General features: G+C 34.4%; 1 protein-coding gene across 1 annotated transcript in view; it reads left to right on the top strand.

Annotated features, from left to right (window-relative positions):
- The window catches only part of DNAH3_1 (Dynein heavy chain 3, axonemal), a gene marked incomplete at both ends in the record, with an annotated part of 122,298 nt that overhangs the window by 55,044 nt on the left and 45,385 nt on the right, over positions 1 to 21,869 (top strand). The window contains 6 exons of the mRNA XM_051218648.1: positions 967 to 1,488; positions 5,217 to 5,536; positions 7,985 to 8,170; positions 10,681 to 10,863; positions 15,377 to 15,749; positions 18,289 to 18,599. Coding sequence (XP_051070260.1) covers positions 967 to 1,488; positions 5,217 to 5,536; positions 7,985 to 8,170; positions 10,681 to 10,863; positions 15,377 to 15,749; positions 18,289 to 18,599 — 1,895 coding nt within the window. The remainder of the gene's footprint in view (positions 1 to 966; positions 1,489 to 5,216; positions 5,537 to 7,984; positions 8,171 to 10,680; positions 10,864 to 15,376; positions 15,750 to 18,288; positions 18,600 to 21,869) is intronic.

Below are 21,869 nucleotides of genomic sequence, written 5' to 3' on the forward strand. Positions count from 1 at the left end.
GAGGACTCTAGGCTGCTCATACCGGTCAACACGTCAATGGTTTGGCATAGTGCTAAGATTGTATTAGTCGTATTCTGATTAGTGAATCAATCACGTGATAATTAACCGAGCAAAAATCACAACACTTAGTCTTTCTCATCACCATTGGTAATACACTATTTCAACTCATCCACTATTCGTCTTGTTAATTTTATTTCGTGCTAATATGATACTGTAAATTGAGCTAATACGCAATTCTGCCATACGCTACATTGATCATAAATATTTTACTTGAGACTTGGAACTTTTCAGCCACGTACACTAATGACTACATCATCGGTAAAAACCCAGTATTTTCTCCCTTTTTTCTAACCATTTTATATACATAAATCATTAGTCAAGGTGAAGTTCGATCATTTCAGCTAGCATATATTTCGACCTTGTTCTAACCTGTTGACGAGTGATTGACCTATTCGAATTTAGTATCTTACTGTTGTTACTAAGACATAAAAACTTGAGTGATAGCAATAATATCGTTGTGAACGAGAACACAAATGGAGACAACCAAATGTATTTCAATCCAACATTACAGAATATCTTGGTAAAATACGTGAACCATACATTTGCAAAATACTCATCAACTGTTTCAGACCTCATTGTTCTTTCCTTTCCATACCAATCACTCTTTGTTCTCTTTCTCTTCTCTTCGATTTTCTAAACCTTCCACTTTCGATTGGTGATAAATACAAGTTATATCTGTCGACATCGATAGTACACACCACAATATTACCTTATGCTTTCAAATGTGTCATACATTACATAACGCTCATTTAGATTCTATAATAACTGAATGTTAATAGTTGATTAATAAATCAAATAAATTGTTACAGATGTCTGGTTTTCCTGGGTTTTTTTTTCAAATACAGTTTCTATGCACAAATTAGTGTTGTTATGTTTTATGTTATGTCTCTTTGATTTTGATTATAGATACAGAAACACCGGAAATTGGTTCACCACAAGCGAATATGTCTGTTCAAACTGTTTATTTACAAATTCAAGCATTATTTCTTTTCTCAATTGTATGGAGTTTAGGATCATGTTTACCAACTGAATCAAGAGGGAAATTTGATTTATTTTTTCGTGATCTAATTTCTGGTACAAATCAACAACATCCTAAACCAAAAACAATTAAATTAACTAAAGCGAATTCATTTCCAGAACGTCAAACTGTTTATGATTTTTGGTTTGATAAAAAATCTCAAGGATCATGGACTGATTGGATTAATTTTAATTGGAATCCAATGAAAGCTGGACAATGTTATAATCCTAATGAATCATTATCTATAACAAATTCTGAAAGTGGTATACTGAATTCATCAAGTTCAATTGGAATTGATAATGATTCACAAAGTGATATGATTGTTAGTACAATTGAAACTGAACGAATGTATTACTTTCTTAATCTGTATACAACACATCGTATTCCATTACTTCTAGTTGGACCAACAGGTATTAAAACTTTAATAAAAACGTAGGTGAGATTATAATTTATAGATGAACCAATCAAGTATAAGATAACAGGTCTCGGATTTTGGCGCGAAATTCATTCATCCATTTGGATAAATTGAGTTTTGGCATTATAGCTGATGTTAGTTCGTGGTGAAAACCATTAATCTAATTTCTAACCTTAACCATCAAATGAAAATCATAATTCTAATCCCCACAATATTTCATAACCCTCATTTGATCCGAGTTATTAGGTGAACACCCTCAAAGTCACTTCAGCAATGCTCAAAGGTCGTCCATAAATTATAGTCTCACCAAAACGTGCTTTTAATTTATTTTAATTTAAATTTATAAAATAATTAATCAAATTAATAGAGTGTTATAAATTAACATTTTGTATGTTCCTAATCATACTTGTGGTATATGCTACTTATATCTGTCAGTATAAGTAGTACGTAACACCAATCGGAAATTGAATGCCTAATAAAAAAAGGTTGAGTATATTGAACTGGAAAAAGTCAGAAAATAAAACATAAAGGGATTGAGAAATGGAAGAATTGTGAAGGTTGTAAAGGACAATTAATGAAAGATTTGTAAATGAAGTATTTAACGTATGGTTTTCACATTTTATCAAAGAACTCTGTAATTTTGTGTTAAACCATAAATTGGTTGTCCCCATTAGAGTGTTCATTCACTACATAATTATCCAACTGATTCATAGAAAACAAGATATGGACGAAGTAAAATGTATTTGGTAGTCACCGTCTAACAAATCATGCATTTAACCTTTTCTTTCACACATTTGATAAATATATGTGTACATTCCGTAAATGATTTCAAGATCAGTACGATGACAACAAGCTGCTAAAACAAAGTAATGTAACGGCTGTTCTGTTTTATAAAGGGTAAGGGTGAATTATGAGGGCGAAATTAAGTAAATAAGCAACCTTAACAAATTTTTGACCCATTCAACTAATCAGAAAAAAAGAATATGAATGAAGGATTTCAATTTCTGCAATCACAGTTTAGGTTTAAAATTCAGAGTTAGAGTTAGGATTTTCATCATGAAATGACTTTAACTATGATGAAATATTGCTTTTTAGTAGCCACTAAGATGAATGAACTCGGAAATTCCTAATCGTGAAACTAATTATTCTGTTCGTTAAGTTTAGTGTCACGTAACCTTAAATCCTGAGGCTAATTCGTAATGCCAGCTCTTACCTTTAGTCTTTGAGAATGCATTACATCAGAGCTGATATCAATTCGTGATTAAAACCTTAACCATTATTCCCTTCTATTTCAAAATAAGTTGAGGGTATTGTGTTTTTATTTAGGCATCATGATCTAAAAGCAATGTGAACATTCATTATTAGCTCACACATATATTTCAGCTTAGCCATTTAAAAGTCATTTAATTTATGAGTTAGGATCGCTATTACGAATTGATTATGATTTATTTATTTATTTATTTGAACACATAAATATTGACACAAAGGGGAACCGATTACATATGCGCAACATAATTCATTTGATTTGAGTGTGGGCTGTGATACTCACTGGGTGCCCAGACCGAAGAAGGTGGACTCATTAAGAGGGCCACACCCGGAGCCTTCTACCTAAAGGTCTGATCCACAAAGCAGTGGAGCAAAGTCAGAAGATGCAATCCCATGATAGCTGATGACAAACGATTGGTTCATACGCCATTTATTTCTTTAGGATCCTGGAGCCCATTTACACCATTGGTTTGGAATCAGGGTTTTCCAACTCCTGTAGGTGGATCCTCCGTGTCCACCAACTAGGTTGAAGCGCCAGATATTCGCTTTTCGTCTTCTCAATTCCGCAAACAAACCGCCTCCATGAATATCCAGTGAATAGGACTTCCCTGGCAGATGCTATATACGCGTGGCCATGTGAGAGCATTTCGAGACAGAGAGAGAGAGAGAGATAACTCTCTCCTCCCTCGGCCGTACCAACGCATTTAGGGGGCTTCATTCATTCCGGTAATGTTATTTATAAATTATCCTACAATATTTCTGTCAATAAAACATTAAATACGTTTTTTCTGGTTTATTGGAATTTGAAAATAGCTGACATTGATTCTGAGGTATCATTCGTAATCTTGAACTTAACTTTCCTATTCTTCATTTAAACAACAGAAAAAACTGAACCATTAGTTTGATTAGTAACAAATAAAGATTTTATGTTGTATTACAAAAAAATTAATGAACGTTCCTATCAAATGTAGTTTAACGTATTTTAAGTAAAATAAACAGCTGTAGGCTAAGAAATTATGTAATGAACTGTTAGGATAGTCGGAAAAATATACCAATAATTATCGTGTTAAGTCTATGGTGTCCTTGGACCTTAAATGTACATTTCCTATTGGTCGATGTTTATTTCACTTGTTAAATATTTTGTAAATGTTGTTTCCTATTTCATGGTACGATGTGGTATGCTTGATTGGTATATAAACAAAGTATGTTTGAAATATAATGATTCATAACTCAGAGGCTGTGACTTGTGTTCTTGACTCAACTGGCTGGGACAGACAGCGAAGCGGGACCAATCAGGGCACTAGGTCGTCCGTCCGTGTTTACGTGTCCACTGTCACAGAGGCGATCGATAAATACGCTGCTTATCAAAAACCTGCAGTCTCACACCCGCGTTACAACATGAACAAAATCCTTTTATAGGGGGAGGTTATATATTGAAGTATCTAACAATTAATCACTTTCACTGTCATTGCTACAAACAAACAAAATACATACAAGTAAGATTCCCATGGTCTATTTCTTTCTATGAACAAATTAGTACTAAAGGGAAACAATTGTCCTATGTTCTTTGACTTTCAATGACTGATTAAAACCACAAGTTCATACTTTTCAGTATGATGGTTAAGGAATCTTTAATGTCCCTATATCTGACTCGAATTAGATCGGATGAATGATTGTTGTCAGAATACACATATCGGTTATCCTTGTATATTTTATCGAATTAAATCGCGTTGATGAATAACGGAATTAAATAAGTCGAATATGTGAATGGATTTTTGAATATATACATTTTTTACACTCACTGATCTGGAAAGAAAAGAGATGGATGAAGAGAATAGAAGAGAGCAAAGCGAAGGCGTGTGCGCCAAATCCATTTAGTCAAGTGTTGATCAATACTTATAGCCAAGTAAAAATAAGTTACCAACATTTGATGAGTACAATAAGACGTACACACACATAGACTCATATAAAAACAGTCAGGGTTGATAAGTGAATTATTAACGTGTGACTCAAGAAGGGTGGATAAATTGATCTGCCCGGAAGCTAGAATAAGGTATATGGGCATAATAACAACAGCCGACACTACAAATCATTATTCAAGCTCCTAGAATAAAACACTTCAGACAGAAGCATATATCAGATATGTATAACCTAATCATAGACTTTTTCTTATCGCACACATGTCCAACTCATAGTGAACATCATGTAAACCTATTACTCTATCCAATTGTGTTACCGTTTCTATAACACTTCATTAAAGACTTTACATTATAAATAGCTATTAATTGACGACACTGTATTATATCATATCATTTATTGATCAGTATCCTATTTACTATTTCCAAATAATCCCCCAAAATGTTAATCATTACAAGACCTTAGTACTTTTCTGACCCTCCCAATTGATGTTTTATTTTATCTTTCTTTTTTTTCTTTCCCTCCTCTTTATCTTTTAAGGAACTGGTAAATCTGTTATTGCTAATAATTATCTTATTCAATTACCTAAAGAAAACTACTTACCAAATATTTTAAATTTTTCTGCACGTACAACTGCTAATCAAACACAAGATATTATTATGTCACGTTTAGATAGACGACGTAAATGTGTATATGGTCCACCTATAGGTAAACAATGTATTGTATTTATTGATGATTTAAATATGCCAATGAAAGAGAAATATGGCGCCCAACCACCTATTGAATTATTACGTATGTGGATTGATCATAATCATTGGTATGATAGAAAAGATAATACAAAACAATATTTAGTTGATGTAGTAAGTACAGATAGATTGCCATTATTTCTGCTTTGTTTTTTCTTTTCATATGGATTGTATAAAATTGATATGAAATAATCTATTAAGTATAATGACCGATGAATTTTAGTTGGTGTATAAGTAATTTGATTAATCAACGAATCAAAATAAGAGACATGTAGTTGCTTTTGTTTCGTTAACCAATCACCCTCGTAACTGTTATTATATAAACGTTAACGGTGTTTGAAATCAGAAGGCAAAGAGAAGTGGCAACTAAGGTTTTATTAGCAGATAGCGCAGATCACAAAGCTATAAGCACACTGGACGAATTTGAGGCAGAGAGGCGAATAAGTATGTACTTTCAAATACATTGGCAAATTTACAGTCAAATCGCATAAGGGCATAGCAAGGACTAATAATAGGATTTGAGTACATATATACATGGGAAGGAGGCCGATTCATCGGGTGATACTTATGCAATCAATATTTTAGTTAGCCTGTCATGTGATCTAGTGATCATAACGGAATATGCGAATTGTTACTGTTCAAATAACATTGTCTGTTAAGTAAGCTAATAAAAGGGCATCACCAAAATTAACCATAATCGAAATGGGTTGCAGGATATTTGCTATAGATATCATAAACAGAGATAGATGGTGGCTAGTAGTGATGTGTGTTTTGTCTTATTTAAGACTCATCAGCTAAATGTACCTACATCCTAGAGTTAGTGTTCACTCTGAGATTCGAACCCAGGAACTCAATGGGATTTGAAGCAGACGGTACTGCGTTCTTCATACAATATATTGGACTTATAAATCCTTCATTTAATGCTGATTTTTTTAATATTCCAAACCTTACAAATAGATATCAACCTGTACAATGCCTAACTCTTGGGTTTCTTGTAGATTATTTGCAACCATACAACACCGATCTTTACTCCAATGTCAAGTCACTTAGTCTAGTGATTTTATCACATACTTGGTCGCTGGAGATCGGTCGACAACGAGGACCAAATGAACTGACGGTCATTATCGCTCATATATGGATAGATATCACAGTTAAAGATGTTAATTTGTTTTAATGTTGTTAACATCTTACAGATTAATTTGAAGACATGACAATATATTAAATTGATGTTTTTTCCATGTTAATATGTATATTCACATAACTCATAACTAATGTAAAAAGCACCTACTCTAATGGAATTTATTAGATAGACAGGAATGAAATTTCACATCGTTTTACTTCAGTCTTTTGAATAAATAAATGATATCTGTATAGGGTTGTGCAAATTCCATTAAAATCATGAACCGATCTAAGTCAAACTACCATTGGAAACGTGAAAGCACTGAACAGGGGTTCCGTCTTAGTATTGAACTCTTCAATAATGTGTATCCACGATCCCTCTTAAAGGTTCATGATTTTAATTAAATTGTATTATCTTTGATTTCCAAGTAGGGACCGGAGTCAGACAAGGTTGTCTACTCTCTCCCTTCCTCTTTCTTCTGGTCGTCGACTGGATTATGAAGACTTCGACATCTGAGGGAAAACACGGAATACAATGGACAGCTCAGAATCAATTAGACGATTTGGACTCCGCAGACGGCCAAGCCCTCCTATCTCATACACACCAACAAGTGCAGATAAAGACAGCCAGTGTAGCAGCAGTCTCTACATCAGTAGGCCTCAACACACACAAGGGGAAAACCAAGGTCCTCAAATACAACACGGAGACCACCAATCCAATCACTCTTGATGGCGAAACTCTGGAAGATGTAGAGTCCTTCACATACCTGGGAAGCATCCTCGATGAACAAGGTGGTTCAGATGCAGACGTAAAATCGGGGATTGGCAAAGCAAGGGCTGCTTTCCTACAATTGAAAAACATATGGAACTCAAAACAACTTTCAACCAATATCAAAGTGAGAATCTTCAATACGAACGTCAAGGCAGTTCTACTGTATGGAGCTGAAACTTGGAGAACTACAACAACCACAATCAAGAAAGTACAAGTATTTATAAATAGTCGTTCACACAAGACACTCAACATCCATTGACCGGATACCATCAGTAACAGCCTACTGTGGTAAAGGACAAACCAGCTCCCAGCTGAAGAGGAAATCAGGAAAAGATGGAAATGGATAGAATATCCATTATGCAAATGATCAAACTGCATCACGAGCCATCCTTAACTTGGAATCCTGAAAGGGAGTGGAAAAGAGGAAGGCCAAAAAACACACTAAGTCGGGAAATAAAAGCAGGTATGAAAAGGATGAATAACAACTGGAAAGAGCTGGAAAGGATTGCCCATGATAGGATTGGATGGCGAATGCTTGTGGTTGGCCTATGCTCCTTCACGAGGGATAACAGACGTAAGTAATGTTAATATTATATCTCAACATTATGATTAATGATTAAATTTGTATTTATTTGTCAATTTATTATTATTTTTTAATTACATTTAATTAGCAATTTATGGCTGCTATGGGACCACCTGGAGGTGGACGAAACAATATTACACCACGTTTAACTAGACATACAAATGTATTAGGTGTCAATGAATTTGATGATCAAACAATGTTAAAAATATTTACTACTATTACCGATGCACACTTTTCAAATGGTTTTGAACCACAATTTATGCGATTAAGTAAAGTATGTTCAGTTTTATTTTATATTAATGTTTGTAAATAAGATCATTTCAAGGTTTTCGTTTGTAGTTGATCCAATATAAAAAAATAAATCAACACTCCGATCCTAGTTAGATAAACATTCAAAATTATTAGTTTAAAAATAGATCATAACTTAAGTAAAAATGGATAGTGGCAAGAATTGAAATCTGGAATTATTGTTTCATCTTGTTTGAAAGTCGTCAGCTAGATATACTTATATCCATGTGAATGTTCACTTCGATAATTGGATCCATCACTCCAATAAACTACTTGGTTGATATGTCCATTAAATTGTTCAAATCCAATGAATATTATTATTTATTTGCAAAGTTTTTTCTAATCATCCCGTTATTGATGTTAAGAGATAAGTTTTGACCAATCATTTTGTAGAAGGTAGCCAACGTTCTTTTTTACTTGAGAATTTGTGAATTAATGGAAATATCGAGGTGATCCATTCAGGATGCTATATGCCGTGAAAAGATTAATCAAGATTTAGTCCTTAATATCAATAATGTAAATATTCAAACACTTATATAGATCATAAATCACAACTTAGTTTTGATATTCTAGTCTATTGATTTTACTTTCTTCATGGGAATCGACAATAGAGTTCCAGTTGTATAGTGTTTAATGTTTTTAAGTGTTTCTTCAACTGCCGTTGTCTAAGTACAAAATAAAGTTATTTGAGGTTATTTGAGAATGGAAATTGTGAGCTCTCTCTCTCTCTTCAAATGCTCTCATATGGCCATGTATCTACAGATACTACTAAAGAAGTCCTACTCATTGCATTCTCGCAGCATAAATGTTGTTTACGAAATTGAAAGGATGAAAAGAGAATGTACGGAACTCTAACCGAGTTAGTGGATATGGAGGATCCACCTAGAGGATTAGGAAAACCCTGATTCCAAATCAATGGTGCACACAGTCTCCAGGATCCTGAGGAAACAAAATGCGTATGAACCAATCGTTGGTCACCGGTTACCATGTGACTGTATCTGCTAACCTTGCCCCACTGCCTTGTGGATTAGACCTGTACGTGGAAGTCTCTGGATGTGGCCTCCTAAGAAAAGTACCCGCTTCGATTTGGTAACTCGGACAGTATTCCAGCTTTAACACAAACCATTTGATTTGTGTGGTGCATACATATTTGGTGCCTCCTTGTACCAATGTTTATATGTTTGAAAAAAATTAAATGAAAAAGAAAACAGTATAGCATGGATTCATTTTATTTCGTAGGTTCTCGTCAGCTGCTTACAACCTGCTATGTTTAAAATCATAATTGCATAATCATTTTAAATTACTCGCATGAGAGGGTTTGTTTGGAAGTTATATTGAAGACATATTCGTATAGTATAGCAAGGGTGTAAATAAAATTAATAGACTGAATACTGTAAACATATACCTTACATGAAAGAATATTCTACAACATTGATTGTGACAACAGTTCAAACAGCCAGAAACAAGTGATTACATAATAAGTGAACAGTGATAATAATACAGTGGGTAGAGCATAGTTGGTAAAATACGATCCCACGACCTCGCACGCCACGAGATCCGAACGCAGGACCTATCAGTCTCAATTTCAATAGTTGAAATAATAAGTCAGTTGAAGCTTCTAGGTTTTCCATGATGGTCTAGCATCAATTGACTTATGATTTCATTTATTGAAATTTCTAAAAATCTACACAAAACCTCTTTTGAAAATAAGATTAATAATTTGGAAGATAGTTGAAGTAAAATTCAATGATGTAATAAATGTGAGAAAGAGTTTAGAGAAAAAGAAAAAAAAATATTTAAGATGCAGCGAAGAAATATTTGTCACCAAGGCAAAAAAAGATTAATAACCATCTCCTTTTGAACACATAAGTCAGGTTTTTGACGCCTGATGACAACAGCTTCAGTAAACTTCAGAAGACTGGAGTTTGGTTGCCTACTAATCACCTTAAAAGATTGCAAGGTAAATACTTGATGGCTTGTATCAAAGAGATGTTTGGTGATTGCACTGTTTAAATTCTTTCTTTCTCTTTTTTGGAGACTTTTTAGAACATGTTCAAAAAATTTAAGATATACCCTCCTATTCTGTAAATTTAGCTGCTTTGACAGGTACACGTAAATTTATAAATACAGTTGGTGGTAACAATGAAAGGGGTGCTTGTCAAGCTTACTATAACTACTGTGCTAAAATCTTTGTTCTTGCTGTTTTCAAAAAGGACAGTAATTAAATTCATGTACTTGTGATATATTAAGGTCTAGTTGCCTACAGAAACAAACTAACGTATAATTCACTTGGTATTGTTTTACTTGAATCTTCCCATTGATGTTTTAGGACTGAAATTGATCAGCCACTGCTAGCCACTATCCATCTTTGCTTATAAAGTTATGTATAGTTCTAATCAATTATAGTTTCTAAATGTAATCCATTAAAAAATTACTATTCAATAATCAATTAATTCTTTTTAAATTATAAAAAAACACATTTCTATTTATTCACAGATATTAGTTCAAGCAACATTACATGTTTACAAATTGTCTATATCAACATTTTTACCAACACCAGCTAAATCCCATTATATATTTAATTTACGTGATTTCGCAAGAGTTATTAAAGGTATACGTTTAATACCATCAAGTAATATGAAAGAAGAAGATAAATTAATGCGTTTATGGATACATGAGGTAAAATAATTGATATTTATTATTAAGATGGTATAATAATAATATTACTTCATTGGTAATTTTGTTTTACTAAAGTTTCGAATAAACAATATATATGTATTTAGATTGATATCATGAATGGATCAATGCTAGACAATCATTGAAGACCTGGAAGTACTAAACAGCCTTTTCATCCTACTATGGGATGCCTCAGCAGTGTATACTCATGAAGATGAAAGGGTTGTGGATGCGCACTGCTCAAGAGTCCCATCCTAGGATAAAATGACCGTCCAGGACTTCCAGGTTTTTAGTGGTGGTTGAAAATTGATCCATTCATGATATCAATCTAAACGCAGTAAACTCCACAACCCTATACTGATATAATTTGTATTATTTTAATATTTTATTTCATATATAGGATAAGTGAGACTTTATTCAAATAAAAGAAGGCATTGGTGAGGGGAAGAAAACATTAACCATTTAGTGTTAATTACAATATATTTTCAGATTTAAACAGATGGATATTGATAGTTTATTGGACCCCAAATGCCCTGGTACGGCCGAGAGGGGAGAGAGTTAGCTCTCTCTCTCTCTCTCTCGAAATGCTCTCACATGGCCACACGCACATAGCCTCTGCCAGGGAAGTCCTACTCATTGCATATTCGTGGAGGGGGTGTTGTTTACGAAATTGAGAGAACGAAAAGCGAATGTCTGGCGCTTTAATTTAGTTGGTGGACACGGAGGATCCACCTACAGGAGTTGGAAAACCCTGATTCCAAACCAATGGTGTAAATGGGCTTCAGGATCCTCAGGAAAAAAAGAGTATGAACCAATCGTTTGTCACCAGCTACCATGGGACTGTATCTCTTTACGTTGCTCCACTGTCTTATAGATCAGTCCTTCAAATCAAAGGCTCGGGGTGTGGCCCTCTTAAGGAGTCCACCTTCTTCGGTCTGGGCACCCGAGCAGTATCCCAGCACTCACACAAATCGGATGGTTTATGTGGCACATATCTGTTTGGTGCCTCCTTGTATCAGTATTTATTTGTTCAAATAAATAAATAAGATAGTTTATTGATAATTGTGCAGTGATCAATGTCATAATTCCACACAATATACAAATAAAGCATCTCAAACCATTGTAAAAACCCTAATATATATCCCACACATTTTTCTAAAATTTCTATTTTGAATTACAATCTTTCTGGTGAACAGTAAAATATAATCATGAGTCAAATACTGACATTGATAAACTATGTTCCATATCTTTGACTTATCGTTACATATTGATTTAAAAGAAATATAACCACATCACTTCATTGTTTTGTTCAAGCTACAGGGTAAGGCAGGTTTGTTCAGTTCCACCATTCCCCTTCAACTTTGCCTTTTATTACGTTCTGGAAACACCACTGATGAATGTAAGTAATGATGATGTGGGCCTGTTACCTGGGGAAAGACTTTTCAACCTTTTGTATGCGATGATGCCAAGCCATACAGCCAGCACTTAATCATTTGACAATCAGTGCCCGTAGGTGTGGTATGTGCTCTCCATCCTCTAAGTGAAAAGTGCTTGTGGTGCTCGGTATTCGATACAATCCTTAAACTTCGTATACAGTTCGTCTTGATAACCGTTCTATATAACGCCCCAACGGTATATTAATCAGAAGGCAGATACGAAGCGTTGATTACGTTTATTACGAGACCACACACATATATCCAAATGTACAGATGCGTTAAACAAGCATAGAAGAGTTGTGCCGAAAGGCAAGCAAGCGAGCGAGAGCCAGAGCAAGAGCGAGACGAGAGTGTGTGTTGTTTATGAATAGCATGGACATATATATATATATATATATATATATATATATATATATATATATATACCATGTGAAATGAATGAGTAATCGAATCAAATAAGCGGTTAGTAGTAAGACTAGTAGAGTGAATAGATGCGTAGGCAGTAAGCAATATTCAAGCATACGTATTTCATACAAGCACAATAATAATAAGGGTACAATAAATTGTTATGGTGCGGATGACTGTCCGCTAAATAAGTTAGCAAAAGGGCTTAACTGAGTTAAATGAGAATAAACTCAATTGCACGTGAGTCGCTATATGCTTTTACAAGACTATCAGGACCCTGTATCTACATTTTTCTTGATAGTTAACATTTGGAAGTAGTCGAGACCTTCTATATCTCGATAGTTGTGCTAGTGTTGGTGGTGGCTTGGGTAATGAGATCATTTCACGTGTAGCGAAAGACAGACCGGCTTATGCCAATCTGGGACATCTTTGGTGCCTTCGTGATGTTAATCTAACTGTAAAAGATCGGATCTACAACTGCTTCTCTCATTCATCTTTTTTCACTCTCATACACTAATTCACTTTGTTTATATTCTTATATTCACCTTCCCTCTCGATCTCTTCAAAATCTCATTTCTATTGTGTGGCGCATATATATTTTGGCGCCCCTTTGTACTCATGTTTATATGTTTAAATAAATAAATAAAAATAAACTGATTTGTGTCGGGGATCCTAGATCCTCTAGATGGTGGTTGGAGGTAGTCAACGGGAAACCCTGAACACGGGTTTCGTGCTACTTGGCACTCGTCAGCAAGGTGTACCTGTAATCTTGAGGGAACTGGTGCTTCCTGGCGGACTCGATCTCGTGTCACCCAGCTTCACAGTCAGAGACGTTACCACTGAGCTATCCGAGCCGTGACTAACCTCTTGTAGGTACCTGACACGCATGACATTGATCACCACCCAGTGATCAATCAATTGTGATTACATCTCAGTTCTACAGGAGGTCGGTCGCGGCTCGGATAGCTCAGTGGTAACGTCTCTGACTGTGAAGCTGGGTGACACGAGATCGAATCCGCCAGGAGCACCAGTTCCCTCAAGATTACAGGTACACCTTGCTGACGAGTGCCAAGTAGCACGAAACCCGGGTCCAGGGTTTCCTGTTGACTACCTCCAACCACCATCTAAATCTCGATACATAGTGCCCGCAGTGTCGAGTCACCTAGACTGGTGGCCACATTGCAACATGATCGATAGCATTCGATCTGCACTAATAAGGACTAGACAAGCATGACATTGATCGCCACCCAGTGATCAATCAATTGTGATCCTAGATCCTCAAAACTCACTTGTTAAACGTCTTATATTTGTAATTTTACTTTGGAAATTTGAACTTTCTATTTTCGCTCCAAAAGCGCCTATTTCCACTTTCATGTCATATTTCCTACTCGGAAAGATTTTAAATGTTATTGGTTCGTTGTCTTTTAATAGGCTTTTTTGTATCGTTTCCCAAAGACATTTTTATGCTGTATTTGCGCGCTTGAGCTGTGCTTGTTGTTGTTTGTGCTTCTGGAATACATTTTCCTTCTTCTGAACCTGGACTTCTCTATCAAATTAGGAGGGCTGGAACTCATCGGAATAGTTAGCTTATTTGGTCATTGTGTCTCTGAGTCTTCGTTGCATTCGCAGACTTAAGTGACTTCATAATCTCTTCAAACATAACAATTAGTATATTTAAGCATAATGATACACATAAACAGTTGATGAAAAGAGGCAAGAGTTATTCATATAATCTCAATCCCATAAAATCGTTTTGTACATTGAGTGAATTTTCTACTAAACAACCTTTTGACCACCTTTTTAAATTGCTTAAAAAGTTTAAAATGATTATGAAAAGTTATATTTTGCAATCATACATTACAAAAAATAATGATGAACGCAACAAGCGTTCAATTACATATTGGTAGATTGTATATAACAGGAAAATCACCACCATCTCTGAATCTTAACACTGTAATAAACTTTAACCTGGCTTCACTATATTTTATGGATGAACTAATCGGATACTGCCTTTTGCTTTTCCATATTTAATTCATTTGTCCATATACCTACAAAGAATTTTTGTACTATAGCTGATATCAACTTGTGAAAACTCTAACCCTAAACCCCTAATCCTTACCTTATATACCTCAGGCAGCCAGTCAGTCAGCAACAATGTAGAACTTAGTATGTACGTACATCAGTTCCAGTTGCCATACCACATTAGCACAGAGATACTTAACAATAACATAAAACATTTTAGAGACTGAAAATCTATTTGAGTTCAAGTGGATAGATATAAATTATATAAACTACATCTATTGGGATATTAACCTATAGAAGACTGTAATAAGTTTTCCTTTCTAAATAAACTATTTATCTGCAGAATTTGGTTCCTAATTATATCAGAAGGGTTTTTGTCGATATTATACTAATTTCAATGGTTGAGATCATGAGTCAATTGAAGATAGACAACCATGGAAAACCTGGAAGTACTAGAGGGCCGTTTTTTCCTATTGTGGGACTCCTCAACAATGCGTATCTACGATCTCGCCTCACGAGATCCAAACCCAAGACTAATTAGCTAAAAACTAACTGAGAATTTATACTTATACTATACGAATACCGAATAAATGATTTCTTATTTATATATCATTGAGTTTGTTTGTTTTTTCATTCTCTATTAACTTCTACAGGTATATCGTGTATTCTATGATCGATTAACAATGACAGAAGATGAAAATCATTTCTTTGATATTATTCGTCAAACATGTTCTGATATATTTCGTACTAATATTGATAAAATATTAAGTCATTTAAGTTTAAGTGGACGTGTTACTGATAATGATATTAGAAATTTATTATTTGGTAATTATATACAAGATGATAGTTGCTATGATGAAGTAACTGATTATAAATTACTTATAAAACGTATGGAAAATTATTTAAATGATTATAATACAATTTCTAAAACACCAATGAATCTTGTTATGTTTAAATATGCTATTGAACATATTAGTCGTGTAGCACGTGTTTTATTACAAGATAATGGTCATGCATTATTAGTTGGTAAGTTATGTGGAAAATGTAATTTCTTTATTCTCAATTGATTGTTGTTGTATTTTTTTCTAAAGAATAATAAGTATCTGCTTCTTAGAAAGAATATGTACCAGTATTGAATTATTCTCTTTACTTTAGTGAATAATATATTAACTTTATTTTATCCTAGACCTACTGATGGAAATAACGCTCTCATCGAGTAAATTTTCGGGCATTGATCTCTGACTAGGAGGTACACTTATCGATTTAGAATACGCAGATGATATAGTCCTGTCTGGTGATGATTCTGATATAATACAGAGTCTTTTGGTAGTACTGAGCAACAATGTCAGGATGTTTGGAATGCAAATTGTTGCTCCAGGACTGGCAGACGTCAGCACTTGAACTATGGATAAGAAGGGAAGTAGTCGAACACGTTGACAACTTCACTTATCTTGGAGGTCTAATCAGCTCTAATATGTTGATGTCTGACAAAATTTCAGCCCGGATTCCAAAAGCTCGTTTGGCTTTTACCAGCTTAAGTCACCTATGGCAAAGGCAAGACGTCCGTCTATCAATTAAAGGACGAATATATTGCTCAGTAGCTCGTTCTGTTTTACTTTATCGCTGTGAAACATGGCCATTAAGAGTAGAAGATACTCGTCAGTTACTAGTATTTGATCACAGATGTCTTAGAAATACTGCTTGCATCTTCCGGGATCACCGGGTAAGTAATAGTGAGGTTAGACCCAGGGTATTAGAGAATGATGGTAAATCAGTTGATGAGGTTGTGAATCTTCACCGACTGAGATGGTTGGGTCACGTGTTGCGTAGGCTTGAACATCAATTACCACGACGCCCAATGCTGAGTAGCGTTGGAGACTGTTGGAAGAAAGAGGCGATCAAACCAAAATGTGGCATCAGTGCTTCAAGTCACTAACTTCTAGTTTGAGCCATGTTGGTAGATGCAGACTACTTGGTTGGTGTCCGCGTGACTATCGTAACTACTGGTTTGAGGGTGTGGGTGACATGGATTAGAATCGATCATAATGGAGTAGGTGTATAAACTCTCTGTCTTCCTTCAAACTATGAGATTAAAATTATTTCATATCTTTATTTCTACGAACTGATTCTTTCTTCCTGTACTGTATCCTTATACACAATCTTTCTTTTATATATTACCACCATTGAACTAACTACTTCTATGAATTCAGTGTTCGTCTTGTTGTGCTAACGAGGTATGGCAACTTGGAACGATGCACATATGTGCCTGGTCCTATATTGTAGCTGACTGACTGAATTTCCGCATTTAGTTTAAAACTGCTTTAAGATTATTTCAGGTTAATATTTTGACCGATAAAACTCGATTATTATCACCATGATTAAGTTTGAACATAAAGTAGTTTTGGGATTACATTAAAATCATGAATCAATCAATTTTAGATCACTATTGGAAACCCTTCAGCACTAGAAAATTGCTTCGTCCTAGTATACCATCCCTTTTCAGCGCAAAGTCTAACACAGGACCCTAAGTTTTGCATACAGGCGCTCAACGTTTAGAACACTGAGTTGGCTCCCAACGGTGTTAATCCGTAATCAAGCCACGATACTTCGTGACTATCTTCCGCTGCGCCACGCCTGACATGGTCTGCTTCGCTAGTCACGAATTCCCATTAGAATCCATATGATTAAGGGATGTATAGACTAAAAAGTTTGACAGTTAATTAGTATTAATCAAAAATAAAATCCAATAATGTAACTAAATGCAGACATATGAAGTTAATTTTGCATGTACCCAATAACTTTAGCCAGTAAAATCCATGTGTTATAATTAATATGAAAATGGGATTCTTGTCACATGATCTAACTCCACTGCGTACTAACGATAAATGAGCCATAAGCATAAGTTTTCCGTTTGATTTCATAAATGTCTACTTTGGCTAACCTCGTTGGTGCGACGGTGGTAATATAAACCAAATACGAATAAGGTTGAACGACGCGCCAACTTAGTGATTAGTGTGTGAATCACTCTTTCTAAGTATGAAAGAGATACAAGTAAGTATACAAATACATCTGTACAAGCATACACAGATGTACAAAGTATGCTTAAGGTTACAGATGAGTAACTGGAAAAGACAAACATATGAATGATAGGACAAATAAAAAGATTAGAATAATTTGTCTATTCAAAGGTTAGAATAAATTATGTAAGCATGTGATGATAAAGATTTACTATAGGTTCTACCGTTGGCTAAATCATCACGTTCACAATAGCTATTTACTTCTGTTTCATCCAAATATTCACATTGTTTGTGTCACAAAAATTATCAAACGCAGTGCTTTTATACTTCATCGAGTAAAATCAAATTAAGTAAAAAGAATTCTGTGGTCGATAATCCTTGACTTTAACGAATTAACGATACTGCACAACAGTTATTCAGTAAAGTAAACGAATCTCCATCATCACAATTGATCTAAATGCTTTGATATTTATTATTATAAACATTTTTATAGAAATAAACAATTAATTACAAGGTACTTTCTAAATTCCACTTTATTTTCTATTCAGGTGTCGGAGGTAGTGGTCGTCAAAGTGCTACACGTTTAGCTAGTCATATTGCTGATCATGAATTATTTGTCATTGAAATAACACGTACATACGGTGTAAATGAATGGCGTGATGATATTAAACGTTTATTACTTAAAACTGGTTTAGAAGCTAAATCCACTGTATTCTTAATTACTGATAATCAATTAAAGCATGAATCATTTATGGAAGATATATCAATGTTATTAAATTCAGGTGATGTACCAAATTTATTCCCACCAGATGAAAAAGCTGAATTAATAGATAAAGTACAAAATATTGTACGTTTAGAAGTAAGTCTAATATTAGTGTTTTTGAAAAACGCACACTATTGTTTTGGTCGTACGTTGATATACTACTAGCCAATATAAGTAGTTAGACACTTTACACAAAAATTTATATATATATATATAACAGTCTAACAAGTTTCTAGTAGTTACCATTCATTTGTCCTTCGTTAGGATAAAGCGAATTCAAATACTCTCATTTAATCATCTGCTCTGTCGGTTTGTTTTAACTCGGTATAATCACATTCATTCCTGAGAATTAGAAGCATATTGAATATATCAATATTCAATACAAATGTCAGTAATTTTCGTAACACCAAATTTTACAAAAACTATCTTTTATTACTAAATTGTAATTATTACAATCCTCTAGAAATGCTCTCACATGACCACGAATATACGGACACACGTAGGTAAGTCCTACTCACTGCATTGTCATGGAGGGAATATTATTTACGGAATTGAGAGGGCGAAAAGAGAATGTCTGGCTCTTTAACCTAGTTGGAAAACCCTGATTCCAAACCAATGGTGTACATGGGCTTCAGGACCCTCAGGAAGTAAATAACGTATGAAACAATCGTTTGCCACCGGCTACCATGGGACTGTATCTCCTTACGTTGCCCCACCGCCTTATGGATCAGACCTTTAAATCAAAGGCTCGGGGTGTGGACCCCTGAGAAAACCACCTGCTTCGGATTGGACGCCGGACAGTATTTCAACTCTAACACAAACCATTTGATTTTTGTTGCGCATATTTACTTGTTGCTTGCTTGTACCAGTGGTTGTGTGTTCGAATAAAATATATAACAAATTAAAAACTAATTTAGAGTAAAATAAAATTGATATTTGGACATTTAAAAGCGAACAACCTAAAAAAAAGAATTACTGATCTGAGGTACCTGACACACATGATATTGATCATCCCCCAGTGATCAATCAACTGTGAAAACATCTCAGTCTTACAGGAGGTCAGTCGTGGCCCGGATAGCTTATTGGTAACATCTCTGAGTGTGGAACTAGATGACACGAGATCGAATTCATCAGGGAGGATCAGTTCCTTTAAGATTACAGGTACATCTTGTTGATAAGTGCCAAGTAGCAGGAAACCTAGGTTCAGGGTTTCCTGTTGATTACCTCCAACCACCATCTTATCTCAACATAGTGCACACTCAATGTCGAGTAACCTAGACTAGTAGCAACATTGCAACTTGGTCGATATCATTCTACCTGCTCTGAAAAAAACCGGACACACATGACATTGATCATCATCCAGTGATCAATCAATTGTGAATTATCGATCTTGTTTTATTTTTATTTATTTTATAAACATTGAATTATAATTTTTAATACTACTAATCATAGTATACTACTTGCAATTAATTTAGGCAAAAAAAGCCGTAAGTAAATTATTCTTTTACAATTTAATTATAAATTATTTGTTTATATGAAGATATAAGTGTTCAATTTGAACAAGTAAGTTTGACTCAGTTTTATGTTATTTTATCTACAAATGAATAAACGTGAAAATTCCTCAGGATCATTTCTGTCTCTCTCTCTCTTTCTATCTCTACAGTTGTGCTCTCTTTCACCTTTTAAGTTAAAATAAAACTACTTTTTCATAAATTTATTCAAACTTAACGGATAAAGCCAGTTATTCATAAGGGGGCAAGCAAAAGGTTGATTGAAAAAAGGACTAGTTGAAATGAGCGCATATCAATAAAGATGAGAATTGAAAGAAGAAATAAGCTTCTGAAGTGTGTAAACCACTATTTAGTGATCGATTAATGTGAAAATTTTAACTCTCCAGTGTATAAATTCCTACTCAAAAGCCTGATGGTAGCATCTCTTAGGGAAACGGATTTAAATATCATCAGAAGGGTTACTTGTCTACACATCGTAAATATTTACTTACCGAAAAGTATGAAAAGACAAGAAGCATGTAAGTAGTACTTTCAATCATAATTAACTCTACCACTAGCATAAAAATATTCAAAGATCATTCTTATGATGTTATAGTTGTCATCTTGTTGTTTATATTATTTAATCACAATTCAGATAAATCTTTGGAAAACAGAAATAGTGTGATGCGCTGAACCATGTGGATTTAAAGTGAATGATAGATGAGAGAGGTTGACAAGGAAACATTATTGATCAAGATTTGATTTGACTCTCTAAGGAAACAGATATACGCTATCGGTTGAAAACCTGACTTAATTTTTTGCAGGAGTACAGATATACATTTAAAAATAAGCTGAACAAATATTTTTAATTCAATTAACCAATTAAAGCTTTCTAGTCGATTTTGGTTTTCTCACTCCAGTGACTTGTTAGGACAACCATACAGAAAGTATATATATCATTAGCAGATTAAAACGATCAGACAACATGGAATGGCCAAGCAAAATCCTATTAAACTAGATGACGTTAATTTCTTCGGAAGATTGAAAGTCACTAAAACTGATCAGTTATGTAATAGTTTGAACTTGTGCTTACTATGTTGCTTTCTTAAAGCCCCATAGGATTTCATCAGACAAATAACCCGGTTTAAATAGTTGAAAAAACTCTGAAAAAAAGTTAGTATTTAGACGGTGCTATGTATTTCTTACCATGAATAATTATCTTAAAATGATTATATTTATATCTACAGGTAGGAGTACGCTGAAGTCATACTTTTTCTAGCATTATTACTTATCAGTATGAGGATTTGTGGAGATTGTAGAATTTTCAAAGTTGGAAGCACGAGTCAATATAAGCAAGACCACCACTGAAAACCTGGAACAACTGGACGGTCACTGATCGATTGAATTTAAATAGTAACATCGTTGGATGAAGGCTTAGTGGTCTACAATTTTAGTGTTCGCGCGCCAGATCGAAGTCCTCAGGTTCGAGTACCACGTGGAGGATCGTGGATGTAAACCACTGAGGAGTTCAGTACTGAGACGAGACGGATGTTCAGTCCTTTCAGGTTTTCATTGATGGTCTAGATTATATCAGCTTGTGAGTTTAACTATTATTACGTAATTTCCGATGTGAGAGAAAAAAAAACAGAATTACAAATCATCTTACAACACAAACAAATAGTAATGTTAAATATAAACTGTAAATTATTCAACATGATCAGATCATTTTAAACTCTTTCATCAAAAATAATCCACTAGACGATAATCCTTCCCACTACAACTCTTTCATGAGAGTCACATATCAGTAAAAAATGTAATGCAATATATTGTTATCTTTTCGTTTGATTTACCTCAAGTTTTATTCTAACTTACTTTT

This window comes from Schistosoma haematobium, chromosome ZW (genome assembly GCF_000699445.3).
Source record: "Schistosoma haematobium chromosome ZW, whole genome shotgun sequence".
Lineage (NCBI taxonomy): Eukaryota > Metazoa > Platyhelminthes > Trematoda > Strigeidida > Schistosomatidae > Schistosoma > Schistosoma haematobium.